Genomic DNA, 15,983 nt, shown 5'->3' on the forward strand with positions numbered 1-15,983 from the left:
TGAGAACAAGACACAGCAGCGGTCCTGCTGGAGGACAGTTCATCCTAAGAACAAAGTTCTCAGGGTAAAAAAGACACCAGAGTAAAATCATGAAGTCTTATACAGAAGGCAATGAATGCTCGGTCTGTAGAATTTGTTTCCTACAGCTTCAAGTTCTTGACCTCTGGATTAGGGTAAATCCTGTTTTTTCAGGGGGAAGAAAAGGCATATTTTGCTGGGTTTTTTTATCCCCTAAGATATGTAAAGGCATAAGCCTGAAACACCCAGGTTTCCCTATAAGGGTGTTATTAATTTAATAACCAACACAGTTCTTTGATTTCAGAAGGATCCCAAGGAATCACTCCTAAATATTCCTACTAGTCACTTGTAGATATTTTAGGAATATCTACATTCTAGGAATATCTACAATTCTAGGCATTTTCAGACAGCAAGGGAGGGAAAAGATGACACAATAACAAGACAGAGTATGATCAAGGTCTTCCAAATCTTGTCTAATGCAGTGAATCAAAGGAAGAAACACTCTGGCACCCTAGAAATAAAGTACACCCCCAATATTTCTCCCAGTAACTCGAAGATTAAAGAGAGACTGGATAGAACGTGGTCTTCATCATGGTGTCATCACCCATAAATATTCTCTAGGCACAAGATGGAGATCTCACGCATATATTGAAAATTATATTGTAAGTCCACCTGAAGTTTTACTTTCATATCAAGCCTAGAAGAAGACTTAATAGGTTTAGGGTTCATTGCAGAGAGCTCTGCCTCTCACACAGCTGGACATGAGATATTGGAATATAAGCACGCTCACAGCTCTCCCACAGAAACCCAACCTCCCCCCAACTTTGGTGGCGGTCAGGGGTTGACGTGAAGTAGGAGAACCAGCAGTGAAGGGGGGAAAAAAGGTTTTTCTGTGCCATTGCTCCATCCTCAAAGTCATGGGAGACGTTTTCAAAGCACCCACGCGTCCGATCGCCCCAGACCGGGTTTCGTGCTCACCAAGGTGGACGCTCCCGGGGAATTCCAGGTAGGGGCTCTGTCCGTAGGTGTTGACTGCAGACACTCTGAACTGATAATCAGCCTCTTCGGCCAGGTTGCTCACGGTGAGCTCTGGGACAGGGACGTGGGACTCGTGGCACCTCACCCAGGTGAAGCCAGTGAGTTTCTTGCGTTCCACGATGTATCCGTCGACTGGAATGGGCCGGTCCATCTTGGGAGGGGACCATGCCAGGGTCACTGAGGTTTCTGTTTTATTTTTCACCACAGGGTCGGCTGGGGGTTGGGTGGGAGGCTTTTTGGGTGCTGCACAAGGAAAAAAAAAAAAAATAAAATTAGAGGAAGAAGTTTATGTCGGAGTGGAAAAGCCGCTGTGCGTCGCCCAGAAAGCTCACGCTGGACTAAAAGTTACTCTTGCTTAATAAACCTCCCTAAAACGTTGATGTGAGATGGAAAAGCGAGGGAACGGATAGAAGATGCTTTTGGGGTGCATTACACATAAAGCATAGAATCCTTATGGTTGGAAGAGACCTCTGAGATGGTCAAGTCCAACCTTTAATGTACAACATTCTCACCTCCATGGAAACGTGTGGTTTCTACACAATATGAAAATTGTCAACACAGACAATCTTCAACAAACATTTTGTAGACTTAAGTCTTCAGTGCTAGATGCAGACCCGTCCTGCTGCCTACACAGCTCCTGAGCAAAGCAGACTAACACTCAGCTCTTCATTCTCACTCAGAAGATGGGTAAAACCACCACCAAAGGCTGTTCAAACCTTTTGGAATTATGGACATTTCAGGTGCCTGTTACACAGGCTTGGATGTTCTCTGCAGCCTCTTCCTTGTGGGTGTTTGTTCTCTGTCCTGCTTCTGTGTTTTATGTTATCCCCACTCAGAAGATCTGTTGTAACTTTGTGTTAATTACAGCTAATTGATAGTATCATTGGGGATCTCTGTTTTACTAATTTATGCAGAAACAGATTTTGAGAATTAACTTCAAAAGGAAATGACATAAAGACAATGTCCCCACTGTGAGACCCTATAATTGCAGAGATGTGATTATTTTATGGTACCTGAGGCCACAAACTTCTCCCTGCAGGTATTTACATAGTGAATATTTATGTTCAGCCTTCTCATTCCTCTTGAATCCTTTGGAGAAGACTCAAGTCCCATCAGGGTTATTCACTATGTGCTGCCACTGATATCATCAAGAAACTGGGAATTATCTGATACACTCTAGTTACACCTCTACTGACGTGGCAAAGGATTAATTTCATTTAATTTTGGCTATTTGAAAGGTGTCTGGGTTAAGTCAGCCAACCAGGCTCCAGCAGTAATCCCATGGAGAACAGCACTCTCAGGAGCAACCCATTCCAGCTCAAAGAAGGTGTGGGAGATGGGTGAAACAATCCCACACTGCACATCCTCAGCTATTCATGGCTGTGGAGGGAGCCTGTAGGACGAGCCTAAAACTAAAATCTGAGCTCTGGGACAACTGATCTTCTCCCTGCCTCAGTTTACCCATCTTTAAAATGGGCATAGTAACAATGCAGGACACTGAGTAAATGATATACAAACATTGCCTGTGTGTTATAAATGCTGTTTGAACAGCCAACACCAGTTTTCTCCAGCTAATTTGAAGAAAACACAAGCACAGTACACAGGATTCTCCAAGCAGATGGTCAGAGATGTTACATAAATAGACACAGAAGTGTTTTGGGGTGCACAGTTACCAGCCTGTCAGTAACTCTGGTCACAGCTAGATGTCAAAGGTCCCACTAGGGTAACATTAAGCTGAGTATTAAGCCCTGGAATGAGATCTCTTGACCTTACCATCAGAAATGGTCATGTAATATTTTCCTCAGCGGTACCTGTTTGTAGGAAGGCAGCTTCTTACCTTTTTTCTATTCCATCAATCAACACTTTCTCTGTAACTGAAACAGTAGTGTCTGAAATCAAACAGAACTTTGTTGTTCTCATTGAATTGGTTGGATGTCACAGCTTTCCAAACACCTTAGAAACTGTCACGAAGCCAAATGTGACATTTTTTTCTCATTTTGTTTCATTGGCATCAGAATGTGCCAGCCAAGTTTAGATAACATAGCTGTTATTAATCTTTAAATAAAAGATTCTGTTTTGTCACTGACTGATTGCAGTTTGGGGGGGGGAGGGGGGGAGAAAAATAGCATCATTCTTCCCAAATTATTACTAGAATGGATTATTTGTTCACATACGGACTGGAACTGCAGCAGAGCAAGAAACCACGTGCAGTTTTGTCTGAAATTCAGATGTTTTGCCTGAGAAATGCAGTGCCATCAAAATAAGGCTAAACAAAATTAGACTTCACCAAAATCTCATTTCAGACCCAATCTCAACCACATTGCCCCTGTTGCTACTGCTCTGTCAATTAAAATACAGGTTTGTGCCATGCCCTTTCCCAGGACTGCTCCTGCCCAGAGCAGCTGTGAGTTCCCCATCCCTGGAAATGTTCAAGGCCAGGTTGGATGGGGCCCTGAGAAACCTGGTCTAGTGGAATGTGTCCTGGTCTGCAGCTGAGGATTAGAACTCACTGATCCTTAAGGTTCCTTCCAACCCAAACCATTCTGCGGTTCTCTGACTCTTCTCTCTGTGTTTTGATCCCTCCAAAACATCTCATAACACTCATGTTTCAGGCTGTTGGCTTTTTGTGGGCAGACATCAGACCTTCTGTTGTCTTTGGACAACCAAATCACCACGGTGGCTCCCAAAACAACGCGGGAGCACCGGCTCGCTGGGGAAGGCACAACACCGAGGCCAAAATAAACGGGAATCTTACTGGTCACGGTGAACTGGGTGGAAGTCCTGCTTTCATCAGCCAGGAAGGCAATCTCCCCAGCATCTTCCACCTTGCACTCTCGGATGGTCATGGTGTGCTGTTTGCCAGAGCGCGTGATGGAGATGCGGTCGCTGGGCTTCACCTCCTCCTTGTTCTTGAGCCACCGGACGTTCTGGCAGTCGTTGTCCAGCTCCACGCAGAAGGTGGCTGTGTCGTGGATGAACACCGCAGTCTTCCGTGGAAGCTTTTTAATTATGTTCCCTTCAAAATGAGAAAGCAATCCTGGTCAGCAAACAGCAGGTATTAAAGATTTTGGCAACGCTGGCCCGCCCCGACTGTGACAGGATGAGTCCACACCTAATCAAAATATTATAGATGCTATGCAGACACCCCTAAGTGAATTCCCAGGCTCTGAGGGTGCAGAACAGATAACCCCAAGGGCTCATTTTGGCCTTCAAAGAGAGAAAAACAATCCTGTTTGACTGCAGTCACTCATGTTTCTCATCTACCACACAGAGTCTGCTGTGGGTAAACACAAGGTATACGTGGCCTTGCCAAGAGCAGATTTGACAGTGATACAGCTTTCAATGCCCAGATATGCTGGGAATTCAAATTAAAACTTTGCTAAAGTAGGTCAGTCTTAAGCCAGACAGATCTCTTGCCTATCTCTGGGATTTTGCCTCCTTCAAAAGTTACCAGTAAGTTACATAACCAAGATGACAAATGCGTCAGTCACCTGAATTCACAGGAAATACACAAAAACCCTCAGAGTTCTTCTTAGAATCAACCTAGAAATTCATGTTGAATGAACTGCACTTATTTGTGTCCTTTCCAAACGACTGTGATTATTACCACATAATAGACTAACCTCAGAGTTACAAGATGTATCTATTTACAGGAAAGATTGGACAAAGACTCAGGAGCCAACCCCAGTTGACAGATGGTGACAGGCTCCAGCTCCAGACCAGTCTTTGCAAGGTGAAAGAGCCCTCACCCAGAGCTGTTTAATGAGAAGCAGTGCTGAACTCCCTCGTGAAGCAACAGGTCAGGCACAGACAGGTTTCATCAGAAGGGTTCAAGACCTGATTCTCTGCTCATCCTCCTCCTTGGTCCCACTGCCCTCAGCAGTGTTCCCATCCCTGCAGCCCTTCACATCCAGCCATGTGCTCTCACATCCTCCCAAACCCATCTTTCTCTCTTCAAGCTTCTCCTCTCAGGGCAGGCACAAGGCTTCCCCAGGAAGGCTTTGCCTCCTTTCTCTCCAGGGAGCTCCACCTGGCTCAGTCACTCTCTCTTTAATGGAACATACCATTACAGCACAAACAAGTAAAGAAATACCAGCTGTCCCACTGGGGCCAAACACACTAACAGAGCTTGGCTGGTCTAGACCTGATGGAAGGTGCAACAATTAGTGCCTGTCTGAACTATCCCACGTCTCCAGACTAAATTCTTCCTCCTTCATCCACCTGTGGGCACTCTCAGCCTTTTGCTGATGATGCAAAAAGGAATGTGCACAAGGAATACATCACCCAGCTTGTCTTGCAGCAATCTGTGTACAGAAGAAATCCCTCTGGCTTTACTGGGAGTAAGATCAGGCTTCCAGTGAGTGAGGACAAGAGCAATCCTGTAGCTATGACTGGTCTCCAATGCCTGCAACTCTGCTGTCTGTGTCTACTCAATGTGAGACTACTCCACCATCCCAACTCTACACCTCCACCATCCCAACTCTACACCTACACCATCCCAACTCTACACCTACTTCCACTTCAGTCTGAAACCACCAGCAGACTCAGGAGACTTAGACCTGGATATCCACATTTTGTCCTTTTCTTATCACCTTTCCAAGCTCCAGAGAACAGCTCCAGCTGCCAGGGATCTGGAATGTGGATCTGGTTTCCAATCTAAATCACCCTGCTGCTGACTGAAGCCTGCACCTCACATCAGACCACAAACCACAGCTGCTAAACCCTCTTCCCAGGGTGGTCAGCAGCACCCTCAGACAAGATTCACCCCCGTGTTCACAGGACACCACACAAGATGTGTGTGACAGTGGCAGGGGACCCATCTGGTGCTTGTGGTCACATTGAGGAAAGTCTACAGTGCTGGGCTACAGCTCAGGACACCTCAGAAGGCCCTTTCAGCAGAGGTCCCCACTGGGTGACATATCCTGTGCAGAAACTCAGCCTGTCCCTGCTCCCTGACCCTGTGTCCCAGATACACCTTGGTAGGAGCTCCAGGGACCCACTGACCAACCATTTCTTTTCATTTAATGGCATGAAGTTGTGTTGGGGAGGTTTGGGTTGGATATTAGGAAAATATCCTTCCCCCAGAGGGTGACTGGGCACTCAACAGGCTCCCAAGGGCAGTGGGCACAGCACCAAGGCTACCAGAGCTCCAGGAGGGTTTGGACAACTCTCTCAGGGACAGGGTGGGATTGTTGGGGTGTCCTGTGCAGGGCCAGGAGCAGAACTTGGTGATCCTTGTGGGTCCCTTCCAACCCAGGATAATCTATGATTCCTCTCACACCCTAAGGGACTCCGCTCTTGTTCGCTGCGCACATGGATGTGGTAAATGCCACTCACAAAGTCGAGTCTGGAGTGCCATGCACAAATCTCACACTATGGCAGGCAAGATTTGCCCAATCCACAACACCGAGAGCCTTCCTTACCTTGGACAGACAGCTCTGCAATGGTCCTGCTCCCTTCTTTCATCTCACAGATGTAAACGGCGTCATCGTCGGCGGTGACGTTCTGCACGGTGAGCCGGCGGTACGTGCCCTCCTCCTCGATGTTGTACTTCTTGCTCTGCCTCAGCTTGGTCTCCTCCTTGAACCAGGAGGTCTCTGTCCCGGGAACGGGCACCTCGCACTGGAAGGTGGCAGATTCCTTCTCCCTCACCTCGAGGTCCTTCAGTTTTTTCTTGAAGGGTATGGCGGGTTCTTCAGAGGGAGAAAACAAAAAGGGAGGAACAAGAGTTTGTGATGAGAGTGGGTTTGGATGGGATTTTAGGAAGAAATTCTTCATTGTTAGGGTGGGGAGGCCCTGGTACAGGTTGGCCAGAGAAGTTGTTGCTGCCCTTGTATCCCTGGAAGTGTCCAAGGCCAGGATGGAGTAAGAGCCCTTCCAAGTGGTCCTGCAAAAGTTGGGTCAATAACAAACAATCTGGTCATAGGAGAGAGCTCAGGGCAGCAATTCTGGGTGAGTGTGAGCAGCTGAGCTGCTCAGTTGGTGCAAGAATCAATTTTTTAGGGGTCTTGCAGAAGCAGTGAGCTCAGCAGAGTGATTGGAAAGGGCACAGATGGATGGGAGGTGGCTGAGCACGGGATTGATGTGGGGAAAACACAGAAGTAAATGAGGGAGGAGTTTTCTGTGTTCCCCACCAGCACCAAAGACCCTGTATCAGCTTCTGTCAATGACAAAAGACAAAGAACTAGAGAATGAGCCCAAGTCTCCCAAGTGCCTCTGCCTCCCTCCAGCAGTGGGGCTGCAGAGCTCTGGCTTAGGGAGAAACCAGAGTGTGGATCAAACACACAGAACAGCTGCATGACAGGGAGGGAAGTCATTTTATGAACTGAACCATGTCTAATTCCAGTGACAGCTGAGCAGTGACATCATCCTGATACCCCAGACCAAAAGTGGAGAAAGGGGAGTTGGACAGCTGGTGGTCACAGCCACGGGACTGGTGCCACAGTCAGGTCACAGACATGGATTAGCCAGTGCTGATACATCACCACTCATCCTTCATGAGAGATCATGTCTTGATATGTACCCTCACCTTCTGATAACCACCGTGCCAGCTCCCAGCTGGTTTTTGTGAGTCCATTCTGCCTCACCACACTCACAGCAGAGAATTTTTTCCTAATACCTGATACACACCTCCCCTCTTTCAATTCAAATAAGATATCAGACTCTGAGGGGGTTGACAGGACACCTGGAGGGGGCAATGCTATTGATTACCTTGGTTGTTATCCTGAGATTAAAACCAAGAATACACACAGGATATTCAGGAACATGATGACACTCACCATGTCAACTTGGTCATTTAAAAAAAAAAATATATATATGTTTTACCTTAATGCACCTCAATTTAAGGCAAGTCAAAGTCTTGCCTAGAAAAGCCTTCAACTGTGGTTCCACAGACCTGCCCTTCCCATACTCCACATGGCAATTGTCTTTTTTTCCTTTACACAACAGGAAACTCAGACTCCTGCCTTGCAATCCCGTGTACCACCCTCTGGAAACACCCCATACTCCCATTCAGGGGGGATGAAACAGGACAAGCAAGAGGAACCTTCCAGTACCTTAAGAGGATACAAAAGAGCTGGTGAGGGACTTTGGACAAGGGTCTGGAGTGATGGGACGAGAGGAAATGGCTTCACACTGACAGGGTTGGGTGAGATATTAGGAAGGAATTCTTGTCTGTGAGGATGGTGAGACACAGGCACAGGTTGCCCAGAGAAACTGTGGCTGCCACATCCCTGGAAGTGTCCAAGGCCAGGTTGGACGGGGCTTGGAGCAACCTGGGCTGGTGGAAGGAGATTGGAATGAGATGGGCTTTGAGGCCCCTTCCAACCCAAACCATTCTGGGATCCTGTGAGAGCAGGAAAGCTTTGATCAGAAGGATCGTGACAGGCTCTGGGAGCTGGATGCAGCGTTACTGTGTGAGATGGGGAGGGAGACTGGAGCTGGCACTGGGAACACACGGAATGCGCAGGGGCCAGAAAGAAATCCGAGCTGCACCTGAGGAGAACACAAGTGCACTCCCATCCTGGGAGCAACTGGGCATATCATTAACCCCTCTCCCTTTACAGGCACTAAGCAGTACCTAAGGTGAAGAGAAAAAAAAAAAAAAAGCTATTCTAGGAAAATGCTCTTAAATGTACGAACACGGAAGGGTTGGTTGACCCTTTCGTGTGTGTTGCAGTAGCAGCACTGCTCTCCCAGCCAGGAAAAGTCAGTACAAGGCTATCTTTGGCAGCTTGGGGTCACAGATACCCTCAGAAAACAACTTTGCTTTTGTCCTGCTGACATGTGCACACGTGTCTTATCTCACTCTGAATGGAGCTTCAGAGAGGCAGCAGCTGATAAACTGAATTAAAGCCTGGGATGCACCCAGCCCACTCCTTTTTCTGCTTTGGAATTGCTACAGTGGTTCCAAAACCCACCAGCCTCCTCCTCAGTCATGCTCTTTGCATGATCCAGCATGTACCTGAGAAGACAGAGGGAGTTAATTTTGGTCAGGGGTCGACAGAACAACCTTACATAACTAGAGAGTAGGCATCCAAACTCATCAGCCCCCTGCCCAGGTCAGAGAGATGCAAGTAAGGTAAGAGATTAAAAAAGAAAGCTGCAAAAAACCTGCCTAATGGGGAAAATGTGAGGTAGACACAGCAAAGCAAAACCCTGAGGGAGCACAGAGCAAGAGCAGCTCGTGGAGTTTGCAGGAAACTGCAAGAAATCAGCTCAGGGATGAATTTGGCTGCTTGTCTCGAGGAGATATTTCTCCAGAGCGTCATAGGCTTTTTTGTCTGGTCCATAACAAGCAAACAGGCAGTGAGATGATGTTATTTTTAAGAAGTAAATCCTGCTAACACATATTTTGCTAAGAATAGGTGCAGCCTGCAGAGAAGCCAATGTTTTCTTAACCTTCCCAAGGCACATCTGTCTGCTAGACCTCACTTTCTCACTCACCTACGTTCCCTCTTGCTTACTGCAGGTGTTGTCACAGGTGCTCCATTTATTATTCCAGAGGCAAGTTTTCCCTCTGCAACCCAGTGAGAGTAAGAATATGGAAAATCCTCCCACCATGAGCTATCTAAAGATGGATGGACAAGCTTCCATCATCTTGTGCCCTTGGTCTTCCTAGTTACTGTGTTTTCCAAGTTTCCTTCCTAACTCCAATTTTCTCAAGCTGCAATTCTCCTTTAGATCTCCAGTGTGACTCTCATGATGTTGGTCACCCAAAATCACTGTAGATCAGAGGGAGAATGAAGTGGCCTCAGCACCAGCCTGTTTCTCCCTGTTTGGCTTGCAACCTTTAACCTTTCCATACAGTATCTGATTACTTTATTCAGGGACTCGGATGAACATTGCTTGGCCCAGGATGGAGACATGAATGCTGTTCTCACTAACTTTACAAGCCTGGGGAAACCTCCAAAGCCTTCAGGAAACTCAAGCTGGTTTATTCATGTGCCTCCCATCCTCCCCAGTCTCTGGTTTGTTAAAGGTTTAATCTCGGGAAGAATTTCCCAACTTCTTTTACAGCTCAGTGTATGGATTGTGATTTTATCCCTGTTCTGGACACATTTCTAAATCTAATCAAGTTTCAGTTTTCCTTAGTTGGGAGGGTGACTCTGCCCTGTAGCCCCTCCTTTGAGATTTAAGTCTGATTCACTATATCTCATTTAAGAACAGCTCAAAAATCTCTTTCTTTCAGCTCAGTGATCTTTAGGGCACAAATTCAGCAGAGTGTTTACAAACATGTTGAGAACCTGGGTCCTGTAGGTCCTCAGGTCCCCAGGATCTAGACTGACAGAGGGTAGGAGGTTTTCTGTGGATGTCCCATCCCTGGAAGTGTTCAAGGTCAGGTTGGACAGAAGAGCCTGGTCTAGTGGAATGTGCTCCTGCCCATGGCAAGGGGGTGCAATGAGGTGGTCTTTAAGGTCCCTTCCAACAAAAACCATTCTGATTCTGTGATTTTGGAGGTTTGACCTGTGCCCACTCCCATGCCACAAGAGACCACTAAGAGCCACCTTACAGACATGATGCTGGGCTAGGAAGTCTGGGGGTTTTTTATTATTATCTCTAAAAGACCCATAAAAATTCTCAATCAGATTCTTGTGTTAAAATTCTGTGAACCAAAATGCCAGAGGATATTTAAACCCACAAAGTTTGTGTTTCCTGGTACGTGTGCCTATGGACACACACTGTGCTTGCAGTGTCACAGGCTCTTTAACATGCTGCTTGCAGAAAGACCAAAAGCACTTGGGGCTGTCCCTTACAGGGCCAACAGCTGGACTGGGGTCCCCTCCAACTCAGGATATTCTATAATTCTATTATTCCAAGGTTCTGTGATTCTAAGGGTGGCTGCTTGGAGCATTCAGCCTCTTCTACATGACTGAGCAAAGGGAAGGCTGTGTGGCAAGATTATCTCCCTCCCTAAACCCGATGGCAGGTAAGCAAATGGCATCACTAGTGACATAAACAACAGAATTAAAAGCTCCCTTTGCTGCTGCATCATTCTGAGTTGTCTTGGAGGGCTGAGAAGCACTTCTGGTGACACAAGGGAGAGTCATTTATCAGGGCCTAATTATAACCAATACGTGCAGATTTTCCATGGCAGCCTTGGCCTGGACAGAAAGCCAAACATGGCACAGGGCAACAAAGAAACAATCCATAAACATTTCCACTTCATCCCTCTGACTCACAGGCATCTCTGGACAACGGACATTGATCAATAAATAAACCTTTTCCCGTGGTGCTTGCTCCCAGACCTGCTGCTTCCCATGCTTTCCCACCTCCTTTGGAACAGGAGGTGTGGGAATTAATTCCTTTAATTCCCACAGAGAATAATGACATAGGCACAGGCAGAGCAGGGGCTGTTTGTCTGTTCAAGGAACTGAGCTTGAGCCACCCTCGAAGCCATGGCCCACCCGAGGGCCAGGATCAGTCTCCAGCTCTGAGGTAATCCCAGCTTTATGGAAGAGGACAAATACCCTTCCCAACACCACTCAGCACCTCCGAGGGACAGCAGTGGGTGGGACAAGTGCCAGCGAGTTCCACGGATCGGGTGTCACTGATGGACACTGAGCCACTGACAGGAAAGGCAGGGTGAAAAGAGAGGTCCAGAAAAGGGAAACCAGAAAAGCAAATAAAAGCTGAGAGTCTTAAAGACGAGCACGGAACACGGATTCCAGCTCATTTGGATTTCTAATATCTTGTGCTGCCAGGGAAAAATCGTTTGACTGGTTTTTAAAACCTATTTTACCACTCCAGTGGCAAAACCTTTAGCCTCTGGCAACTAATTTACAGGTGCTGCCTGGGTTGCAAACTGCCTGCTGTCCCCTTGCCAGATGGGAGAGCAGCTTGAAAATTTAGGGCTTCCTGGAATGTCCAAGGTCAGGTTGGATGGGGCTTGGAACAACCTGGGCTAGTGGAAGGTGTCCCTGCAGAGGAGGTTGGAACTGGATGATCTTTGAGATCCCTTCCAAATCAAACCATTCTGGGATTCTATGAAATCTCTGTGTCGCATTTTTGTTGCCACTGAGAACTTGGTCTGACCTCCACCAGCACTGAGCGACCCTCTGAAGTCAAGTTCATCACCACTGACCATGGCAAACAGAGGCATCCTGGACCTGCTGGATTTCCTGGGAGCAAACAAGGAACACAGGCTATCCAGGAACACAGACTGGGAAAAGGCTAAAGGCCTGGCAAGAACAAGGCTGCTGGTGGGTTACTGTACAGGAAAACTGAGATGGACTGTAATTAGAGTTGGGGTGGGTGCCCCAAGGGATCTCCAAGGCAGACAGACACACTCAGCTTGTAGGGAGGAGTTTCCTCTACTACTGTTTAAAAGGCACATGTGCCAGTCTGGGCAAATCCTGTGGGGAATACAAACCCAGATGTGATTAAAGCCTGGAGGGTCAGACAGGGCATTAGCAGTCACTGATCTAGAGCATGGTAATGGATCTCTTAGATTACTACAAAACCAAGACTGACAGGACATTTAGAGATCTTATAGGGACCTTAAAGACCATCTATTTGCAACCCCCTGCCATGGGTATGGATGCCACCCACTATACCAGGTTGCTCAAGTCCTACTCAGAAGACTTGAGTTCATCCCATCTGCCCCACAACCTCCCAGTTCTACATCATCCATCCCTGGCTGGCACCTCTTTAGTGCCCTTCCTAAAAACTCCCCGGTGATGGAACTCTGTGCCCGGTTCATCTACTCAGGTGCATAACCCCTTTTTCATTGGGAGGGTTTTATTCTCATCCCGCTCACCTTTGCTCTCATCTGACCCACTCCTCTGAGAGCAAGAATATGGAAAATCCTCCCAGCAGGAGCTATCTAAAGATGGATGGACAAGCTTCCACCAAGGGTTGGGTGGCAGTTTTGGTCCTGCCCCCACCCCAGCTCAGAAGTGCCCCGGCCGTCCCCTCGCAGGCGCGCGAGAGACACGAGCACCCACCTTTGACGGTGACGAGCACGGAGCTGTAGGTCTGGCCCGCCAGGTTGGAGGCCGTGCAGGTGTACAGCCCGTTGTCCACCTGCTTGCAGAAGAGGATCTTCAGCACGAAGTTCTCCTGGTCGTCCTCGTAGATGACGTGCCGCCGCCCCTCCGAAATGACCTCGTTGTCCTTCTTCCACACGATCACCGGCTTGGGCTCCCCCGTCACGTAGCAGCTCAGCTTGGCGTGTTTGCCCTCCGTGACGCTGCACGTGCGCGTCAGCGCCCCGAAGGTGGCGTTCCGAGCCCCCTTGGAGAGTCCCGCCGCCCGCTCGTAATCCCGGGAGAGCCCGTAGGCGACGCCGGACAACCCTTCGGAGTAAGACTGGGCAGAGGTCGAGTCCAGAGTGCCGTGGGAGACTTCCATCTTCCTGATCTCCTCCCGCCTCTTCTGCAGGTGGGACAGCAAGGACGCCGTCTTCCCGCAGCTGGAGTCGAAGTTGGCGCTGCTGCCCGGGTTGGAGGAGCCGTGTGTCTCCACCACCAGCGCGGCCGAGGCGCTGGCGGAGCCGATGAGGTTCTCTGCCCGGCAGGTGTAGGTGCCACTGTCCCCCAGCCGGGCACACTGGATGGTCAGAGCGTTGGACTCCCCGGCGGACTCGATCTGGAAGCGCCCGGCATCCGCCTGGTTCCGCAGGTGCCTCCCGTCCTTCTCCCAGTTCACTGAGAGGGGAGGGCTGCCCTGGACCTTGCACTTGAACATGGCATCTTCTCCCAGGGTTACCTTAATGTTGGAGGGTTTCTGGATGAAGTAAGGGGCCTGCTCTGTCACCGTGGTCTCCTCCCCCACCTTGATGCTGACGGCGGCAAAGGCCTCCCCGATGGTGTTCTTGGCCCGGCAGATGTACTGGCCACTGTCCTCCAGGCTCAGGTCGTAGATCGTGAGCCGATAGAGATCCCCATCCTCCGTGGTTTTAAACCTCCCCCCAGACTGGACTGGCAGTTTGTCCTTCTCCCAGCTGACGACTGGGATGGGGTTTCCGATGATCTGGCAGCTCAGGGTGGCATCCTTCCCCACAGACACCATGAACGCCTTGGGCCGGGTCAGGAACCGGGGGACTCCGCTGAGGGAGCTGTAATCCATCCTGGCTTCTTTCCTAAAGGGGGAAGAAACAAAATGCGTCAGGAGAGAGTGGATTAGAGGGTGCAAGCAAAGAATTGCTGCACTCCTGTGGTATCAGGATGTTCGTCATCTGGATCAGCCAGGTTTGCAATGTCCTTCTCAGGATGGGGGAGAAGGCCTTGGAATGTTTTTGGCCTTGAAGATTTCCTATATTTGAGATTAACAAACTGCTGGTGGATAAGGGAGATCACTTCCCCATGGGAGGCAAAACAGACCTCTCTGGGCAGTTCATACAGAAGGAACATGATGATCCCTTTCACTAATGCTCTGGAAGATATGGGCAAGTTCTGTAATTGTAGGGAAATAAATGGACATTAAATTCTGAGAGATGTGTCTAAACATCAAGATACTTCCTCCATCGTAGGAGCCACAGAATGGTTTGAGTTGGAAGGGACATTCAAGATCATTTTGGGTTGGGTTCCAACCCCCCTGCCATGGGCAGGGACACCTTCCACTAGACCAGGTTGCTCCAAATCGTGTCCAACCCGGCCTTGGACACTTCCAGGAATGGAGCAGTCACAGCACAGGTTGCCCAGAGAAGCTGTGGCTGCCCCATCCCTGGAAGGTTTCCAGGCCAGGTTGGATGGGGTTTGGAGCAACCTGGGATAGTAGAAGGTGTCCCTGCCCATGACAGAGGGTTGGAACCAGATGATGTTCACAGTCCCTTCCAATCCAGACCTACCTAATAAGAGAATCTCTGATTCTATTATTCTGTGATTATGCTCACAGGAGTGCAAGGTCACATGAAGGAACTGCCCCAGGGGATGGGCAGAGCAATCCAGACAGTGCCAGCCTTCTCCAGAAGAACCCCACATGGCTTTAGGGATTACAGGAAAGATGTTTCATCACCTGCTTACTCTCAGCTGCCCTCAGAGGGACCCGTGCACTGACCTGCAGCTCTTTGATGATATGGACCAGCCAAGGGGACGAGGCTTCAGCAAAGTTGAAAACTAAAGCTCGTGGCAATTCTGGAGCCACTGTGTCCCAGGAAAGCCCAAAGCAATCAGTGGTGCTGATCTTCACAGCTATGTTCACTCACCACAGACTTTACCCACCCCTGTGCTGTTGGAGATCAATCCAACAGCAACCACCTCCTTCAGGGCACCCCCCAAGACCCCACAAACATTCCTTCCTTCTTCACTGCTCCTCACATGCACTCCTGGATGTTCTTTCCCTTCTACTGGAGTCATTCCATCTCTAACCCTCCAAGGGACCTTTTGCACGGACTGGGTAGGATTTACTTTGGCAAGTGTAGCACAGCTAAAGATCTGCTCTCAACCCCACTGACACCAGTAACTGCACCAGCTGACTCTCCCTGGGAGCAGGATTAGACCTGCTGATGGTGCTCTGTAAGGAATTTGAGCTTCCCAGCTCCAAGCCTCTATGGAAGTCAAAGAATCATGGAATAATTTGAGTTGGAAGGGACCTAAAAGATCACCTATTTCCAACCCTCCTGCCATGGGCAGGGATGCCACCCACTAGACCTGGTTCCTGGAGACTTCAATGCACCATTTTTCTCTAAGCTGTTTTATCTCCTTGGCCTCATGATTCCAGACATCCCTGTCCTGAAAAGCTCCTGTCTGAGCTTTAGGAATGATCCTACTCGGGGGTGATCACAGTGCTGCTCCCACATCTGTGCTTTTTCACCTTCAAAGTGCCACAAAAAGCAAAGGGACCAGGGCTCTGCGTGCTGTAACTCAGAAAGGAAATAAAAACCAGTCACTGAGACAGAAATATCCTTCTTAATCCTCCAGCAGTTTGATTTCCCTGCTGGACACACATCCACCCACTCTCTCACCCAATGGCTGGTGCTCTCACAA

General features: G+C 48.8%; 1 protein-coding gene across 1 annotated transcript in view; it reads right to left on the minus strand.

Annotated features, from left to right (window-relative positions):
* Window positions 1-15,983, minus strand: part of OBSCN (obscurin, cytoskeletal calmodulin and titin-interacting RhoGEF) — a 184,195-nt gene that overhangs the window by 161,016 nt on the left and 7,196 nt on the right. The window contains exons 2-5 of the mRNA XM_032686197.1: window positions 13,002-14,137; window positions 6,480-6,749; window positions 3,812-4,072; window positions 997-1,299 (exon numbers count right to left, since the gene is read on the minus strand). Coding sequence (XP_032542088.1) covers window positions 997-1,299; window positions 3,812-4,072; window positions 6,480-6,749; window positions 13,002-14,124 — 1,957 coding nt within the window. The 5' untranslated portion in view covers window positions 14,125-14,137. The remainder of the gene's footprint in view (window positions 1-996; window positions 1,300-3,811; window positions 4,073-6,479; window positions 6,750-13,001; window positions 14,138-15,983) is intronic.

This window comes from Chiroxiphia lanceolata, chromosome 1 (assembly GCF_009829145.1).
Source record: "Chiroxiphia lanceolata isolate bChiLan1 chromosome 1, bChiLan1.pri, whole genome shotgun sequence".
Classification (NCBI taxonomy): Eukaryota; Metazoa; Chordata; class Aves; order Passeriformes; family Pipridae; genus Chiroxiphia; species Chiroxiphia lanceolata.